This window comes from Molossus molossus, unplaced genomic scaffold, assembly GCF_014108415.1.
Source record: "Molossus molossus isolate mMolMol1 unplaced genomic scaffold, mMolMol1.p scaffold_m16_p_2, whole genome shotgun sequence".
In the NCBI taxonomy this organism is placed as follows: Eukaryota; Metazoa; Chordata; class Mammalia; order Chiroptera; family Molossidae; genus Molossus; species Molossus molossus.
Genome location: NW_023425355.1, coordinates 93,825,045 through 93,844,834, shown reverse-complemented (window position 1 = coordinate 93,844,834; position 19,790 = coordinate 93,825,045). Strand labels below are relative to the sequence as shown.

At 41.7% G+C, this 19,790-nt stretch overlaps 1 protein-coding gene across 4 annotated transcripts in view; it reads left to right on the top strand.

The window, feature by feature from the left end:
* GAB3 (GRB2 associated binding protein 3) overlaps positions 1-17,732 on the top strand; it is a 71,934-nt gene extending 54,202 nt beyond the window's left edge. For 2 of the 4 annotated variants that reach the window (XM_036271505.1, XM_036271504.1), the window contains exons 5-10: positions 3,248-3,303; positions 3,756-3,975; positions 7,599-7,680; positions 8,815-8,917; positions 14,221-14,337; positions 15,780-17,732. In XM_036271505.1, coding sequence (XP_036127398.1) covers positions 3,248-3,303; positions 3,756-3,975; positions 7,599-7,680; positions 8,815-8,917; positions 14,221-14,337; positions 15,780-15,896 — 695 coding nt within the window. In that variant the 3' untranslated portion in view covers positions 15,897-17,732. The remainder of the gene's footprint in view (positions 1-3,247; positions 3,304-3,755; positions 3,976-7,598; positions 7,681-8,814; positions 8,918-14,220; positions 14,338-15,779) is intronic. The other 2 variants (XM_036271503.1, XM_036271506.1) reach the window with 2 other exon arrangements.
* The last annotated feature ends 2,058 nt before the right edge of the window (positions 17,733-19,790 follow it).

The following is a 19,790-nucleotide window of genomic DNA, read 5'->3' as shown; positions in this document are numbered from 1 at the left end:
ATTGGCAGTGATGGTCTACCATACAGTGGGTTGCCTTTTCATTTTGATGGTTGTTTCTTTTGCTGTGCAGAAGCTTTTGAGTTTGATGTATTCCCATGTGTTCATTTTCTGTTTTGTTTCTGTTGCCTTAGGTGATGTATCAGTGAAAATTCTGCTGTGTATAATGTCCGAAATTTTGTTGCCTACATTTTCTTCTAGGATTTTTATGGATTCACGGGTCACATTTAAGCCTTTTATCCATTTTGAGTTGATTCATGTAGAATATATGTACCCCCGTGTTCATAGCATCACTATTTATAATAGCTAATATCTGGAAACAGCCCAAGTATTCATCAGTAGATGAGTGGATAAAAAAGTTGTGGTTGCCCTGGCCAGTTTGGCTCAGCAGTTAGAGCTTTGGCCTGCAGACCAGAGAGTCCCGGGTTTGGTTCCCACTAAGGGTTGCAGTTCATCCCCGGCCCTAGTTGGAGTTGTGTGGGTGTGGACCACTCAATGTGTCTCTCTTGTGTCGATGTTTCTCTCTCTATTTCTCCCTCCCACTCTATCTGAAGGTAAATGCACGAAGAAAAGTTCTGGTACACATACACAATAGAGTACTATGCAGCTGTAAGAAAGAAAGATCTCTTATCCTTTGAGATGACATGGAAGGACCTGGAGAGTATTATCCTAAGTGAAACATGCCAAGCAGAGAAAGACAAATATCATATTATCTCCCTTATTTATGGAATATAATGAACATAACAGTCTGAGAAACAGGGTAGACCCAGAGATGTGGAAGTACAGTACAGACTGACAACCCTCAGAAGAGGGGGTGGGAGGGGAGGGAAGAGATAAACCACAGAACTTATATGCATGTACGCATAACCGATGGACACAGACAACAAAGCTGGGGTTGGGGTGGGGGTGTTGGGGAGGAGGGTGTCAATGGGGAAAGAAAGAGAAACATCTGTAACAAAAATAAATTAATGAATTGGTTAGATGCTTGATACACCTTGAATATAGAACCTCACTCATGGGATGTGCAGTAGGGAAGGAATGGTGTCAATGTTGACTTTATTGTTTTTGGCCTAAGAAACTGAGATGGGGAATAAGTGGAACAAGTTGGAAGATGGGGTAGGGGTCAGACTGACAACCCTCAGAAGAGGGGATGGGAGGGAAGAGATGAACCACAGAACTTATATGCATGTAAAAAATTAATATTTTTTGATACATTCAGTTTGAAATGCATACATACATGCATGCATACATATGTACATATATGTGTATATATAATACATATTCTTTATTCCATCAATTTCCATCACATCTTTCTGAGATGGGAGTTATTCCCTTACTTTAAGATGATGTTGACTCTGCATTTTATTTCTCAGAGACAACCTGACTTTTGACATTTCCAAGTTTTTGGGGAACACTTTGCTCTGGTTCCATGTGCTGAAAGCACTTGCAGTCACCATTGTTGGCCATTCTGTCCTTTCTTTTCTTTTCAATTTTTTTTCTCTTTATTGATTTTAGAAAGAGAGGAAGGGAGAGGGAGAGAGATATAGGAACATCAATGAGAGAGAACATCGATTGGCCACCTCCTGCATGCCCCCCACGGTGGATTTGGCCCACAACCTGGGCCTGTGCCCTGATCGGGAATTGAATTGGTGACCTCTTGGTGCATGGGTCGACACCCAACCACTGAGCCACACTGGCCAGGCCATTCTCTCCTTTCTTAGACTTAATAGCACTGTGTCCCCTGACTTTCCTCATTGTACTGTGGTTGCACCCTCAGGATGAACCAGTGCTCATCTTCCTGCTCTTTGAATATTGGGATTCTCTAGGGTTTTATACTTAAACTTCTCTCAACACTTACAACTTAGATAATCTTGTCTACTCTTATGGTTTTGATTATCATCTTTATTTATTTATTGATTGATTTTTATTTATTTATTTTATTCTCACCCGAGGACATTTTTCCATTTTTTGTTCAGATAGAGTGGGAGGGAGGGAGGGAGAGAGAGAGAGAAACATCCACGTGAAAGGGCCACATCAAGTGGTTGCCACCCGCATGACCAACCAGGGCTGGGGACAAACTGCAACTGAGGTACGTGCCCTTAGCGGGAACTGAACCTGGGTCTCTATGGACCACAGGCTGACGCTTTAACCGCTGAGCCAAACCAGCCAGGGCTTGATTATTATCTTTAAGCTGCTAATTCCCAGAAAGTATATCTCATTAGAGTCTAGACCCACCTATTTTGCTTTCTTATAGACATCTCTTTATTTATTTATTTTTTAAAGTTACAAAACATTTAAAATATATTTTTATTAAATAATGGTGATGGGTATATGTTTGGGTTTTGTTCTTTTTATAAATCTTTTTTTAAAGATTTTAAAATTTATTTCAATTTTATTTTTTTTTAAGACAGAGAGGAAGGGGAGGGGGAGAAACATTGATCGGCTGCCTATTGCATACCCTCTACTAGGAATCGAGCCCACAACCCAGGCATATGCCCTGACCGGGAACCCAAACAACAAAATTTTGGTGCATAGAATGATGACTAGCCAACTGAGCCATACCGGCCAAGGCTCAGGTTTTGTTCTTAATGCTTTTTCTTAGTACAATAAAAAGTCAGCAACTCCATGTTGATTACTAACTTTATTTTTTTATGGACATCTCTTTCATTTCAACTATTATTCTAAAGTTTTATGTCACACTGCCACACCCACCTGACAAATTTCTCATCCTGTATGTATTCAACTTTCCTCTCTCTCCATTCCGGTACCTGAGTAGCTGACTATTGCTGCAGAAAGTCACAGTCACCAGTTCATGGTCACAGATCTCAAATAAGCCCTCAATGGTGCTGGGCAATATTATTACTTCTCTGTTCATCCTATGCTCCTGATCATCACAAGGAATGAATCATACCTTTTCTTCTCTCCTCAAACCTCCAGTTCTGTCTCTACCATCTATAAGCTTAGAAAATTCATGTAATAAATGCTACAAGTATGTGTTAATTACTTGCTATTTGTCTTCCTAATGCACAGAGCAAACTAAAGCTGTCAAACAGAAACTTCCAAATGTGGTCCGATTTCTATCTGTTCTGACTGCCCAACTAGACTTAATAGCAAGCCTTGCCTATAGAAACTGTGTTATGCTTCTCTGCCTGTGTGGAGCTGAGGACAGGGCCCCAAGGTGCGTAGGCTCTTGGATTCTAGTTTAAATTGTTGTCCTGCATTTCTCACTATCCCATCTTGTTTCTTGCAGCTGACATAGAAGGCCAAACCTTAAGACACCGAGACAAGCGGCTTAGTTTAAATTTGGTGAGTTTGGCTCTTGAATTTCTTTAAGCCCTTGAAGTCTTCTGAGACTCAGCCCTCTGAATCTCTAAGGACTGTTCCAGCCTCCCATTAAGGCTTGAACTTGTTTGAAAACTAATGGACTTAGTGTTCTATAAGGATGCTGCCAGTTCCAATGGTTCAGACACTTGCCTAACTTGGGGTAGCTACAGAAGGCATCACTTTATGCTTAAAACATTTGCATCAATTCATAACCCTCTGTCTTCCAGCATCAGATCTAGGAGAGTCATCACCTACCTCACACAATAAGTCCAGAGGCAAAGCTTGAGTAAGAGGCTTGTCTGACTTTCCTAAGGAAGTTCAGAATTATTCTTGGATAATTTGTACCTGAAACCCTATGTGTAGATGAGGCTGTCCACTGGTAGCAGTTTCCATGACTGTTCTGTGGTTCCCAACCTGTACCTGTTCTCTTGCAGCCATGCAGGTTCTCCCCAGTGTACCCCACAGCTTCAACCAGTGCTGAAGATGGCTACGTGCCTATGGGTCCCCAGGCTACCACCTCTGGCCTCGGACCCCACTGCAGTCCTGATGACTATATCCCAATGAGCTCAGGAAGCATCTCCAGCCCACTGCCTAAGCTACCTGCAGACCTGGAACCTCCCCCAGTGAATAGAGATCTCAAGCCTCAAAGGAAACGTAAGCCATTTGACCATACCTGCTGTGCAGGAGAGGGGAACAGCCATGTGGGGAAGTTTCCTTCCTGGCCCTCTCTGGGAAGCACTAGAGAAACCATCCTAGAGGGCTGGGAAGTTTCAGGGTGAGGAGAATGGCTGGAATTGAATGGGAAGGGCTGTGGAAACTTGCTGCCTCAGATCATCATGATAAAAAGAGTTGGGATTTATAGGCATAGCAGCCCTGCAAATACAGCCAACAAAGCCAAGTTTATTCCAGAGGGCTCATCTTTGGCTGCTTCCCTAACAAAGGCCCAGAAAGAAATAAGTGATGATGGACGGGAATGGAACCTATCTGGCATCTCTTCATTTACATAGCACTTGAATGTAATTACAATGCCCTCTTCCTATGAAGCAGCCAAGAATGACCTTTGACAGTAATTTCTTTAAAACAAAAAGTTTGTATTGATTTTAGAGAGAGAGGAAGGGAGGGAGAGAGAGAGAGAGAGAGAGAGAGAGAGAGAGAGAGAGAGAGAAAGAGAGAAAGAGAACGAGAACACAGGTGGGCTGGCTCCTGCACATCCCCTGCTGGGGACCGAGCCCACAACCCGGGCATGTGACCTGACTAGGAATCAAAACTGCAACCTTTTGGTGCGTGGGATGATAACCAACTGAGCCACACCAGCCAGGGCTGATGCAACTTATCATTCAGTGCCCTGTGCATGTCTATCAGCTGAGGTGTTTCAGGTGGGAGAAGACTTTGGCCATAAGCAGTCTGGCTCTTATGTGCTCAGAGCTCCCTAAAGCTTCCGCATTGCTCCCAGGCAGCTTCTCTGGTCTGCTAAGCAGCATGGATAGACAGGGAGAAAGGAGAAGAAGGAAAGAGGAAAAGCATGTCAAAGTAACTTTCTAACTTCATTCTTGCCCACTGTCACCTGCCCAGTTAGGGCTATGTGATTCTAAGGAAATATTTGGTACAATGAATATGATCTCTGACCCTCACATCTGATACGTTCTCACCCTTCTTTGCCCTTTGGAAAAACCACTCCTTTGCCCTGGCCGGTTTGGCTCAGCGGTTAGAGCATCGGCCTGCGGTCCGGAGAGACCCGGGTTCGGTTCCCGCTGAGGGCACGTACCTCGGTTGCAGTTTGTCCCCGGCCCTGATTGGTCGTGCGGTGGCAACCACTTGATATGTCCCTTTCACATCGATGTTTCTCTCTCTCTGTCTCTTCCTCTCTCTCCCTCCCACTCTATCTGTACAAAAAATGGAAAAATGTCCTCGGGTGAGGATAAAAAAAATAAATAAATAAAAACAAACAAACAACAAAAAAAACCCCACTCCTTTGGGTGGCCTTGCCCAAATCTGGTAACTAAATCCCTTACTCATGTCTGGTCCCTTCCAGTCTCACCCGTTCAATTTGAGTCAGATCACATTTACAGTGTGTTTGCTGTGTGTGCAGTGCTGTTCTAGGCACTGGGTGGGATGCAAACATGAGGAAGCAAGGAGGCTTCTTCAGTCTGAGAGGAAAGAAGATATATAAAAAAACATCTGGAAGAAGAATTATGAAGTCCATACTAAATAGGAGAACAGACCCTGTCTTATGAGGTTCAGAGGAAATAACCAGTCATGCTGGTCAGAAACTATTTAACAGGGACGTGTAACTTTGAGGTAGATATTATTCTTTTGTTCAATTAATTTTCTATAGCAATGCTGTCCAACAGAACTTTCTGTGATGATGGAAATGTGGCTGTTGAACACTTGAAATAAGGCTAGGGCAACTGAGGAACTGAATTTTAAATTTTATTTAACTTTAATAAATTAAAATTTAAATAGCCACATGTGACTTTCGGCTACCATATTGGATGGTGCATCTCTATAGGATCTGGCGATTGGAGGCATGAAAATGCCCGATGGACTTGGGATTAGAGATTCATTGGGTGGATGTGAGGGTGCACATTTGTTTTTATTTATTTTATTTTTTTTTATGCTCACCCGAGGACATTTTTCCATTTTTTTGTACAGATAGAGTGGGAGGGAGAGAGAGGTAGAGAGAGAGAGAGGGAAACATCGATGTGAAAGAGACACATCGAGTGGCCGCCACCTGCACGACCAACCAGGGCCGGGGACAAACTGCAACCGAGGTACCTGTCCTTAGCGGGAACCAAACCCGGGTCTCTCCGGACCGCAGGCAGACGCTCCAACCGCTGAGCCAAACCGGCCAGGGCTGAGGGTGCACATTTGGAAAACCAGGAGGTACTGGTTTTCTGACAGGTGTGGATGCAGAGATTGGCCCTGGGGCCCAGTGGGAAGAGGGAAGGTGGTGAAGCCAGGAGGTGGTTAGTCTGTGTCATGGCACCAGGGGAGACCTTTACCCCAGAGACTATATGACTAACCTGTCCTTTCCAGATCACCACCTTGCCCAGGTCTGAGGCTCCTGGGAAACTGATTGAGCAACAGGAAAGTCACTGTACTATGCTCTGGTGATATGGAAGGGAGTTAAACAGTATCTACCCATGTAGTGTAGTGGAGGAAAGATACAAAAGCAACCCGGTCAAAGCAGTGATATAGGAATACATGCGTGACCAACTCAGCAAGTTGGGCCAATGAGGTAGAATAAGGGTCAGATGCCAAATGCTTCTCTAGATGCCAAGGCTATTGCAGTGAACAAATCAGAAAACCCCTGTCCTCTCAGAGCACGTAAGTCTAGACCTGAACGAGATAATCACAGGTAAATATATCATCACAAACTGGGGGGAAGTGTTATAAAGGGTAAGTACATAAACTCATGAGAGCCCGTGATATGCAACCTGATCTTGTCTGGAGGTTAAAGAAGGCCTTCCTGAGCAGGTGATATTGAGCTGAGATCCAAAGATGACTAACCAGGCAGAGAGATGGAGAAGAATATTCTAGACATAAATACCCATCAGCTAGACAGTGGGCTGGGATTGGCAAAGACTAGAACCTGGGTGGTAAGAAGGGTAAAGTTTCAATTTTGGACATGTCAAGTGTGAGGTAGGTGTTGGCATTCCGTAAAGTCAGAGACTTTCATCTGTTTAATTCATACTGTGTCTCTAACACCTAGAACAATGCCTGACATATAATGAGTTGTTTGTTTGTTTGTTTTTTTTTGTAATCCTCACCCCAGGATATTTTTTTCATTGATTGATATTTTAGAGAGTGGAGGGATGGAGGGGGGAGAGAGAGAGAGAGAGAGAGAGACATTGATGTGAGAGAGAAACATCAATTGGTTGCCTCCTGTACAGACCTGACTGAGGCCAGTATCGAACCTGCAACCCAGGTACGTGCCCTTGATCAGGAATAGAACTCATGACCTGGGCTGATGCTGTAACCACTGAGACACACTGGCTAGGACAAATGAGTAAATAATTGTATCTTGACTAAATATATTGCCTCACTGTTAACTGCAGGTGGTAATGTGACCATTTTCACTCAGTAGTTGTCCTCTTCTGCTCCCAGTGAGGCAGGAAAGAGTAGGACAGGGAAATTCACACTCATCATCATTGCTGCTTATTAGTAAATTTGGATTTGATGTGCTAGGTAAGTGGAATGTCATAGTTTTATAGTCTTTAGATTCTGGCCTTGAACTCCTGAGAATTTACCCTACTGGATATTGTGTGTCACTGTAGCACGGCCACCTCCCCTCGACCTGAGAAACCTCTCTACCATTCGGGAACATGCATCTTTAACCAGGACCCACACTGTGCCTTGGTAAGTCTCTGAATGCTCAAAGGGGCCTAATTCAGCACAGACACTCCCAGTCTTAGTTAGGCCTCTTTGATTAAATGTACAAAGTTGAAACCCACTTGATCTAGTTTAAGCAAAAGAAGAGACAGGGTTTATCAACACAAGCCAGAAGTGTTTTGTAGATCACAAAGGAAGGAATATAACTGAACCTCCCAGAATACTGGAATTCGGAAGGAGAATGCTGTTGTGAACCCAAGGAATCTCTCTCCATCTCTTACGTCTACTTCTCTCTTTACATTTGCTTGTTCCTCTTTCTTTGAACTCTTATTTGTTGCACAATCTTCATGGCCAAAAGTAGTTATACTATAGATCTGGAGCTTATTTACATGCTACAATTTTAGTATCAACAGAGATAGACTCTTTTTCATTCCCAATTCACAGTTCTTAGGAGAAGGAATTGTATTGCCCCAGCATGAGTGGAAGCAGCTATGGCCCAAGGGAGGCCCAGTAGTACTGACATGGTTCCCAGAAGTTCAACTTTGTGAACATAGTAGGCAAAGGGCATTCTCAGAGAAAGAGGAATGGTTTATGGGCTTGGTAGACAACCCTCAAAATGTGACTGCACTCTCTCATCTCACCTTTTAGAAGTTGCATTTTTAGAGTTCTGAGCCTCACTCAGGAGTTTCTTGGTTCTCTGTAAATGCCACAGGACACAATCACTTGGTAAAGCAGAATTCTGCAATGAGCTATATTTCAGTGTCTGACTTGGAAGAAAGTTGATGTGCAGTCTTGTCCTTATCCCATCCGAGGAATGGCCACACTTCCTTACTTTTCCTAGTTACTTTGAATGGAAATAAGGGAGTCCCAAAGCAGTGTTTTTTTTTTCTCTAAATGATCTGATGCCTTGGCTGTTTCTAGAAAGCTGTGTCACAAGGAGGGCCTGGAAAAAAGTAGCCTTGGTGAATTGGGAGTCATTTGCCCCAGAGTAGGACAGAAGCTGCTGGGCAGTCTCTACTGCTTTAAGAATTGCTTTGGCCGGAAGGAAATTGTGTCTGGAAGGGGAGGGCTGAAACCCCACAGGGGCCATGTCTGTTCCTGGCTGGCTTTCAGAGCAGCTGTAAGACATTGCTTTGACCTCATCTATATTTTTGTTCTTAGCAATCGGACCAGCTTTCTCTCTCCAGGAAGAAATGGTATTAATTCTGCAAGATTTTTTGCCAATTCTATTTCCAGAGAAGAGGAAGAAAGCGACATCCAAATGGTAATCCTATATTTTTCATACTCTTCTTATTCTTCACTCCAATATATATTCTTATGAGTTCATTATGAAGGAAACATATACTTCATCAAGCCTCATACAATCTTAACACGATCACTTGGTTGTAATAGCAGGTTACAGTGTTTTCTAGATTGCAAACAAATCGGTTTGAAGGTGGTTTTCTTTCCTGCAATATTCAGTTCTTTGTACTATTTTGAGGTCACAGTATTTCAAGAGTACCCAGGATTTAGTCATGTGTAATAGGAAAATGGAAATATGTTATTTTTTTCACCAGTGTTGTGATATCCTGTTTGACCCCAGTAGGTTTGTAGTTTCCTGATGTCCAGAATCTAAGCTGTGAAAACTCACACATTGGATGGTTCCTTCCACTAGACCACTTGGTGGCCCTTCCTTGACTGCCTCCAAACCTTTCCAGAGGATGAATCACTTAGAGTCCCATTTGGGGAGGGGGGTACAGTACCCTGGGCTTTGGATGTGTCTTACTCTCTGGAGACGCCTATTATAAGGTTTTTCTATAGACCTGAGTGGATAGAGACCTGACATTTCTGTCCTTTGATTAACCCTTTATGGTTCTAGTCCTAAACTCTCCTTCCTGCCCTTTCCTATCCCTTCTATTCTCTTTATCTTAGATTCTATTTGAGAGCATAGGTTTTGAAGAGAGAAAGGGGCTTTTAACACCTCTAGCAATGATCAGACACTTTAACCAGAACTGTGCCCATTCTAGAATTTTCAAAAGATTAACCAAAGAACTTATACACATACATGCATAACCCACGGACACAGATAATAGTGTGGGGAAGACCTGGGGTGGGGCAGGGGCTGGGTGCAGGGAGGCAAAGGGGAGAAATGAGGGGCATCTGTAATACTATCAACAGTAAATAAATTTAAAAAATAAAGTAAAATGTAGGAATTCTAGAGATAATTCTCTAGAAAGAATCTCTGAACTATGAAATTTTGGAAAGAAATCTTAGAAGGATAGCATTCAAGGCAATGTGACTATATACTTTTGAAAAGACAATTCTGCCCTCCTATACATGAGGAAAATAGGCAATTCAAAATCTAGAAACAGTAATCTCCAGTGAAACTGTAATTAGATTCTTTATTTTGCCTATTTGAGAAAAATTGTACTATAAGTGCACTTAACCATATACAGATGGAAAGTGACTCATAACACAAATCTGCTGTGATCTTCTCAATGTTTTTCACACTTAGTAATGGCCCTTGGGAAACTTGTAGAAGAAAATACTCTTAAAGGATGCTGGACCAGCTGTGCTCTGGACTCTGTCTCCAGAGAACAGAAAAGGGAAGTGAATCTATAATGTAATAGAAGCAAGTGCACAGTCATTCCAGACACTAACAGTTCGTTTCTGATCTTTGAGCTTGTGAGAAAGACCAGTGAGCCCTTGGTAACCTCTTTTCTACTTTTTGTCTTTGTAAATTTGCCTATTCTAGGTATCTCATGTAAGTGGAATCATAAAATTTGTCCATTTGTATCTGCCTTCTTTCATTTAGTATAGTGTTTTCAAGATTCATCCATATCGTAACATGTACCAGAATTTCATTTTTTTAAGGCTAATAATCCATAGTATGCACACACTACTTTTTGTTTATTCATCTGTTGGTAGACAACTGGATTGTTACTACCTCTTGGCTATTATGAATAATGCTGCTGTGAATATTGGTGTATAAGTATCTGTTTGAATCATTGCTTTCAATTCTTTCAGATATATACCTAGAAGTGGAATTGCTGAATCACATGGCAATTTATGTTTAACTTTTGAGGAACCACCAAACTGTTTTCCAGTGGCTTAACCATTTTATAATCCCAAAAGCTATGCAAAATGGTTCCAATTTTTCTACATCCTCACTAACACTTGTTATTCCTCCCACCCTTTTTATGTATATTTTTTTATTTTTATTTTTTTCCTCACCTGAGGACATTTTTCCATTCTTTATTCAGATAGAGCGGGAAGGAGAGAAAGGAAGAGAGAGAGAGAAACATCGATGTGAAAAGGACACGTCGAGTGGCCGCCACCCACACGACCCAACCAGAGCCAGGGACAAACTGCAGCCAAGGTACATGCCCTTAGCAGGAACTGAACCCTGGTCTCTCTGGACCGCAGGCTGACGCTCTAACCGCTGAGCCAAACCGGCCAGGGCCCTTTTTATGTATAATGGCCATCCTAATGTGTGTAAAGTGGTATCTCACTGTTGTTTTCATTTGCATTTCCCTAATAACTAGTGATGCTAAGCATCTTTTCATGTGCTTATTGACCATTTGTATATCTTCTTTGGAGAAATGTCCAATCAAGTTCTTTATCCTTTTTTTTTGTTAATCCTCACCCCAGGATATGTTTATTTATTTGAGAGAGAGAGAGAGAGAGAGAGAGAGAGAGAGAGAGAGAGAGAGAAACAGCGAGACAGAGAGAGACAGAAATGAGAAACATTGACTGGTTGCCTCTTGTACTTGCCCAACCTGGACTGAACCCACAACCTAGGCATGTGCCCTGACCAGGAATTGAACCCATGACCTTTTGGTGTGCAGGTTTGATGCTCCAACCAACTGAGCCACACTGGCCAGGGCTCCTTTACCCATTTTTGAATTGGGTTGTTTTCATTGTTGTTGAATTGTAGAGGGTTTTTAAAAAATATGTATTATGGATATTAACCTATTGTCAGATGATTTACAAATATTTTCCCCCATTCTGTGGGCTGTCTTTTCACACTCTTCATAGTGTCCTTATATGCACAAAAGTTATTAATCTTGATGAAGTCAAATTTATTGTTTTATTGCCTGTGGTCTTCATGTTATATCCAAGAAATCATTGCCAAATCCAATGTCATGAAGTTTTCCTTTATGTTTTCTTCTAAGGGTTTTATAGTTTTAGCTCTTATGTTGAGGTCTTTGGTCTTCTCTGAGTTGATATTTTTGTGTGTGAAACAATACTTAATAATCCATCCAATAAAAGGGACAATTAAAAGATTTCAAAGGCAAATACAGAAAGTTACAGAATTGTAAAAGTATCTTTAATAGAAAAGACTAATTTTTCTTAAGTATTCAGAGAGACCTGATAATGACAAAACATAGAATCACTGTTTTCTTCTGTTTGTTTGTTTCTTTTTAAAATCCTCACCTGAGGTTATTTTCCCATTGATTTTTAGATAGAGTGGAAGGGAGGGAGGGAGAGAGAGAAACATTGATGTGAGAGAGACACATTGATTGGTTGCCTCCCACATGCTCCCCGACCAGGGCCAGGGATCGAACCTGCAACCCAGGTACATGCCCTTGACAGGGAATTGAACCTGCTATGCTTTGTTCTGAGGGCCAACGCTCTAACCACTGTGCATACCGTCCAGGGCTAGAATATTCGTTTTTCTAGGCAGATTATATTAAGGGTAAAGAAAAACTTTTGTTTATAATTAATAAGAAATTGAGTTAATTTTTGTATATGTTTTAATGTTATGGTGCAACTTCATCCTTTTGCGTGTAGATATCCATTTTCCCCAGCATTACTTGTTGGAAAGACTGCCTTTTCCCCACTGGTCTTGGCACCTTCATTGAAAATCAATTGACCATAAATGTGAAGGTTATTTCTGGACTCTATTCTATTTCATAGGTCTGTATGTCTGTCCTCTCTCTAGTATGACAGTTTTGATTACAGCTTTATAGCAAGTTTTGAAATCAGGAAATGTGAGTCCTCAACTTTATTCTTCCTTTTTAAGATTGATTTGGCTATTCAGGCTTCCTTGAAATTTCTTGTGAATTTTAGAATGGGTTTTTCTATTTCTGCAAAAAATGCCATTGGGATTTTGGTAGAGGATACTTTGAATCTGTGGATTACTTTGGTTAATGTTGTAATCTTAACAATAATTAAATCTTCAAATCCTTGAACATAGGGTATCTTTTCATTTATTTATATTTGTTTTACTTTCTTTAAGCAGTGTTTTGTAGTTTTCAGTATATAAGTCTTTGTCCCCTTGGTTGAATTTATTTCTAAATATTTTATTCTTTTTGATGTTATTGTAAATTCAGTGGTTTTCTTAATTTTCTTTTTAGATTTTCTCATTGTTAGTATGTAGAAAGGCAACCAAATTTGGGGTGTTGATCTTGTGTCCTTGCTGATTTTGTTTATTTTTATTTTTTTATTACTTTTTTTTTTGGTACGTGCCCCTAGCGGGAACCGAACCCGGGACTCTTTGGTCCGCAGGCCAACGCTCCAACCACTGAGCCAAACCAGCCAGGGCTTATTTTTTGTCTATTGACTTTTTTGAGTGGAATCTTTAGAGTTTTCTGCATGTAAGACCATGTTATCAGCAAAGAGGTTATTTTGCTTCTTCTTGTCCAGTTTGGATACCTTTTATTTCTTTTTCTTTTTTTTTTTTTGCCTAATTGCTTTCCAATACTTTGTTGGATATAAATAGAAAATAATTATAATCTCAGCTACACACCCCATGGCACCATTGCTTGTAAGAGCCCCAGACTGGAAGCAACTCAAATGTCATTGGTAGTGACAGTTAAATAAATCATGCAATGAAATAATCTATTCCAGTGAAAATGAATAAAATAGGGCTACTGCAACAGCCTGGGTGAATGTGAAGTATGTCATATGAAACAAAAATTGAAGCCACCAAAAATACTTACCATATGGTTCTATTAATAGAAGTTCAGAACAGGCAAAACTAAATAATATGTGATTTAAGGATACTTACACACTAGTAAAAACATATTTAAAAAGAAAAGAAATGGTAAAGGCCAAATTCAAGATAGTATGTAACTTCTTGCGGGGAGAGAAGGAGGTAGTGGAGGGGGAACAGCCACTTTATGGGTATCGGTAGTATTCCATTTGCGAGGCTGGTGGTAAGTCCTGGGTGAATGTTACACACATGGTATCACTGTATTATATAAAGTATCTTTAAGTGCATTTGGGGTGACTTTACTAGAACTTTAATAAGTGTTGCTGATCTTTCCAGGATTTATGGTATCGTGGGCCCATCAGATCCATAAAACAAATTCTTGTGGGCCCGTCAGGTCCATAAACCAAATTATTCTTGGGGGAGATTTTGGCCAACTGTTTTCACGGTGAATAAAGGTATAGTTTCATGTGAAGACTAAATTGGCTATTTTGTATTTCAAGTGCCTCCTCTCATTCAAACATACAGGTCTCATCATACTAGTCTGATATGATCTGACGGCAGCTGCTCAAGTGAAGACATGGCTCACCCTCCTTCCCTTGGGCAGCCTGGCCAGACATTGTTAACCTGAGGCCTGTGATGTTGATTTCTAGGAGGAACACCGAACAGCCAACTCCCTGAGCAGTGGTGCTATGATGTGGACAAAGAAATTCAGCCTGGATTATTTAGCCCTGGACTTTAATTCAGCATCACCAGCCCCTGTACAGCAGGTAGGTAGAACTTTGTGTCTGAGAATTCCCAGAAGATTTTATTTCTATTTAGATTTTTCTGATGATTCAACCATGCATGCTCTCTTTGAAAAGAATATTAAAACCAACCCTGATTCTGCCTTCCAGAAATCCTGCTGTATTCCTCTAGGGGATGTTCTTTGGATGTATGGGCATACCTCGTTATATTGCACTTCACTTTATTGTGTTCCATAGATGTTATGTTTTAGGCAAGACCCTCCACCAGCAAAAAGGTTACAACCCACTGTATGGCAAGACTCACATTATTCCAGTGTTCAGGAAATGAGCCTGCAATATATTCAAAGTCTGCCTGTATACATACAAATGGATGGAGTATTCATGCCCTTTAAAACTTGGACCATAAAGTTTATAAAAAGTTTTCTCTGGCAGAGATGAGAGAAGTCATAGTCTAGTCTCACTAGATGGGGGATTGGTGACAGGAGCTCTCAGTTAGAATTGGAACCCCTCAGTAAAGGGCCTCAAGAGCCAGGTTGGGAAGTGTCATCTCTTTTGGGTAGTATTGTCATCTGTAATGTGGGGATCAAAAAGAATAACATCTACATCGATGCCTGTGGTGAGGATTAAATGAGTAAATACATGTAAGTGACATTAGCCATTAACTAGTGTTGCTCATGTAACAGTGTAAACCATGGAACGAATGAATGGTAAGCAATAAAAAGTTTTGATCAGGGCATGGTCACAATCTAAACTGTGCCTAACAATGTATTGTTTAATGAGAAAAGCAACTTGCCGAACAGGATATATAGCATGATTCCAGTGGGTGTGTATAGAAAAAAAGTCTGGAAGTCTTCCCTTTTCTTTTGCTAATTGAACTCCCATTTCTCCTTTACCTTTAATTTCATTCGAAAAACCTGAACTGATACTCCAGAAAAGCTGGTCATAAAGGTGAGACTAATGAATAAAAAAGGTGCATTAGTCAGATGTGGTAGGCTCTGCAATCAAGACAAACAACCCCCAACTCTCAGTGTCTTGAAACAGAAAAACCCTTTTCAGTTGTTGCTAATGGGACAAACCACTACAGGCCAGGACCTTGGTGTTCCAGGTCATCTTCAATCCAGGGTCCAGGCAGAAGGAGCAACTCCATCTGAGGCATGCTGGTCTCCTGGAAGGAGAAAAAGAGAGATTGCAGAATTATAGGATGCCTCTTTTTTCTATAGGATTGGCACATGTCACTTCCACTCACATTATATTGGTCAAAGCAAGTCAAATGGCTACAGCAAAGTGGAAGGGAGCAGAGGTGAAGATATACACATACACATAAAATATAATAAGGCTTCTGCAGTGAATGACCCAGAAAGAAGGGGCAGCAAATACTTAACAACACTGTGATCTACCATAGAAGACTGACATTTTCCAAATTTGTAATAAAATGTAATGAAAAGCTTTTTATTCTTCCCTTTCAGAAACTTCTCCTTTCAGAAGAGCAAAGAGTAGACTATGTCCAAGTGGATGAGCAGAAGACGCAAGCTCTCCAGAGCACAAAGCAGGAGTGGACCGATGAGAGGCAATCCAAAGTGTAAGCGGTGTGGGCTTAGACTGTGTGTGACACAGGGAAGCTTGGGGGGGCTGGCTTTGAGTGTTTTTCACTAGAATCACACCGATGTTCAACACAGGTCAAGATCCAGAGAGAATGTGTAATTCCGTGGGCTTGGCAAGAACCTTTGAGAGAGAGGACCTATTTGTATACATTAAATGGGGAGAAGAAGGAAGCAATGTTCTCTCAGAGGGGGCTCTGAGGGAGTCCAGCCCCCGCACCCACCCCCCACCTGTCGCGGAAGTTTCCTTCTCTGGCCACACTGTCCCATGCTCAGAGCCTCAGGGATGCTTAGAGTTGGCTCCACAGTTACAAGAGGCAGAGATGGAGGATTCCACAGCCACAGACTGGGATGTAGAAAACTCCATTCATTTAGACAGGGTAGGAACAATAAAAACAAGACTTTAACAGAATATTTTCCCAGAGTTTGGTTAAAAATCTCTTCAGTGGAGAATTTGGAATGCGGAGTGAAGCCAGTATTGCTAACTGACTGACATCATTTGACTCCAATACCTGAAAATGACCTCTCTCCTGTGCCTCCATTGAAGTGATAAATTTTCCTAGCAGAGAGGCCCCTAGAAACCATCTTGTCCTAGCCCCTGAAGACACGGTTGAAGAAATCAAACTCAGCGATGATGGGAGAATCTGCACTCCTTACTCCATAGATTCCAGCAGACAAATAATTTTTATACCCCAAAGAAAGACAATTCAAGTGATGGGGCATGATTCCTGGGCTCTGTGATGACCGTATCAGATGACACCAGTGGCTCTAAGGACATCAAGGTTTAAGCAGCTACCTGTGGCTGGGTATTCCGTTGCTGTTGGCCCTTTTCCAGCGTGTTTTCACATGCATCATCTCCTATTCCTGTAAAAGACCTCAGAAGCTTGGGTTGGTAGAAGTAGTTGCTCCTGCTTTGAAGAAAAGAAAACTGAGAACCAGAGGAGGGCACACTTTGCCCATGATCACTCATGGAGCTGAGACAAAGAGTTAGGTTTAGAACAGAATTGGACAGGCTTCCCATTTCAGGCTCATTCCACCATCTCACACTGACTGAGGATTTTGATGAAATCGATCAGTTTGTTCAAACTTGAAGAAATGTGGGAGGCACATGCAGACATGAGATGAGTCATCATCTCTCTTTCATAGGATTTTGAGCAGGTGCTTTTGTACTTGAAAGGTATGCATGTCAAGCCAGGGTATCTTTGAATTGTGTTCAAATGGGGAACTCTAATGTAATCAGTAATTACCATTAGAAATACCTCTTGATGATTAGTGTGAAATCCATACTTGGATTGCATGGTCCCCTTGCAGTGTGTTTCCCATGAGCTAGCTAATGTTGACGGAATAATTTTTGCCACCTTGGGAAGGCACAAATTGTCCCTGGATATCTTATGCTGGACCCAAGCTTTTCAGTGATAAAGAGTTATAACTAGGAAACAAAAAACCCCAAACAAAAAGCAGTAAGTTGCATTCTCAGGTTTCCTAGCTAATTTTTCCTCTGCTTTATGGGGTACTGGGGTTCGAGGGACTCAGATGAAAGTTGCATTCATCCTTCTGAGCACCTGTGCCCAGAAGACAGCTCTGAACAACTTGGAATTAAGCAGTTACTGCTCCAACATGTCCATTGATACTGTGTGCTTTATGTGAGGATGGATCAACTAGGCAGCCAGGTCTATGAGAGTCAGGGTAACTCAGGGCAGTTGCAGGCTTTGCTGCATGGTTTTGGGATTTCAGAATGCCCCAAAGGTAAGTAGTACCAGTCTTGGTTTTTCAGATCATAAAAGAAGTAGCTTTGATGTTAAAAGCAGCAAGATCATTTTCTTCCTGGAACAAGGTGGGGGGGTAGGGTGGGAATTGTTGAGTTCTTTAACTGAGTCGAGTCCTTAGTGAGCCCAGACAGAGCAACAAGAGAGCTCCTCTCACCCCGTGGCCAGCTCCATGTCACCACACACAGAAGCTGGAGCCTATAAAGAGCTACCTTCTTCCCTATGTGACTTGCAAAGAATCACAGAGCCTCGGGCAAAAATCCAGGGCTGCAGACTGTCAGTTCCCGTAGATGGCAGCTCCCTTGTGTGTGGGACATCTGTGTATAGACCACTGATTACTTGGTAAAGGCCATGCGGGAAAATTGTATGCCCAAATGTCAAGAACCACACTAGATTGAAAATAGAATGGAAAAGAAAATAGAGCTGCAATTATGTCAATATTGAGATGTCATTTAATTGACAAAAAGAGAAAATCTGTTTCTATAAAATGTTTCCAGGGACACATTTACTACGGGAAGCAACACACACTTCAGTGGTATGATTTGTTTGGAAGTGATTAATTAGGGATTTTTATAAAAACAGTGACTTCATCCTCATTTCCAAGTTAATATCCTACTTATCTAAAACTGCTAATAGATGGCTCCTCAAAAGCATACCGATTCAGGGGTACAAAACACTGGTAGATTTTTAGCTGACAGCAGCATGCGCTCCTGAAAAAGGCACCCTAAGTCAAATCGATGTCAGCCAAATGTTTTTCGGAGGATCTAATGCATGTGTAACAGAGGTCTGATTTTGACTTGGTTCTGAGATTTTTTTTAAAACAGAATCCATCCCAGATTCCATTGCCAGTCAAATGCACATGGCATGTCTGTACACTGTGCCAGGGTACTCTTTCCTAGAAGATTTGGGAATCAACATAACAGGACAATGCAGCAATTAATTCCATATTGTTTTATGCAGTTCCTTTTTGTTTTGTTTCCTTCCATCCCATTTTGTTAGGAATTTCCTCCAGATCAGGAGTTGTGAAGGGTCTCAAGTGTACAAGTCCCTAAGGCCACAAGCCCACAGAAACGTTGGGAGTTAAGTTTTTGAGTAGGGATGAACCCTGAGGCCCAGCACACAGCCTAGCTACAACGGTGTGGAGTGAGACTATGGGAGTCAGTTTCCAGACCACTACACTGTGGAGCAGGGATCGACTGAATTGAGGTCTTTAGGTCTGAGATGAGACTGAAGGCTCTCCTCAGGCCTGCCTTTTTCCTCTCAAGGCCTTTTAAGTCCCCTTTTACACAGTCCTTGTACCCACAATAATTCTGATTAAAAAAAAAATTCATTGTGTTTTTTACTATTTCATTTCTGGCATTAATAAAAGTGTTATAAGGAGGAATTGTGACTTAAGTTCCTTCTTATTTGTTTATAGTGATGACAGTCAATATAAATACAAAACATGTTTTGAAAGCTGAGTATGTGAAAATAGACTTTATTGCCATTTTCAATTACAACAAACAACCGACTCACACAGAATGACCTATATCCATGTTATTTCATTGCAAACAGTTGAGCAGGTGGCAGTAATGAGTACTGTTTCTGCTCAGCTAAACCATATCTTGACATCTTTTTTTTCATCAGAAACAAGCTTCAGTAATTGGCAATAAAGTCAAGGGCTTACCCTCACTTTTGTTATTAGTGACATCGAAAAGCAACAGCTCCTAGTCTTCCTCTCCATAGCAGGGGTCTCTTGTGCCACCACCTCCTTTTTTCCCATGGCTGAAGCTCCCAGCTGCCCCAGTTGCTGCTGGGTCAGCAGCATCTCTAGGGCATGAAGCAAGGCAGAGACAACCAGAGAAGTGGGGGCTCAGATTTGGGAGAAACAGGCCAAAGGCAGAGAGAGGACAGGCCCAGGAAATTGGCTGAGAGAAAGGAGACGCTACATGAAATTCCTCACCTTGGTGAAGTATGAGGCTGACCACCATGAATGCTTTTACCTGATACACACACTCCATACCAAGCCCTTGACCCAAAGAAGAGCAGGTTGGCCCACAAGGCTGACCTGAAAATCAGAGGCTACGAAACCTAACCTAAAACGTCTTGGAACCTCAGGCCCTTTAAACCCTGG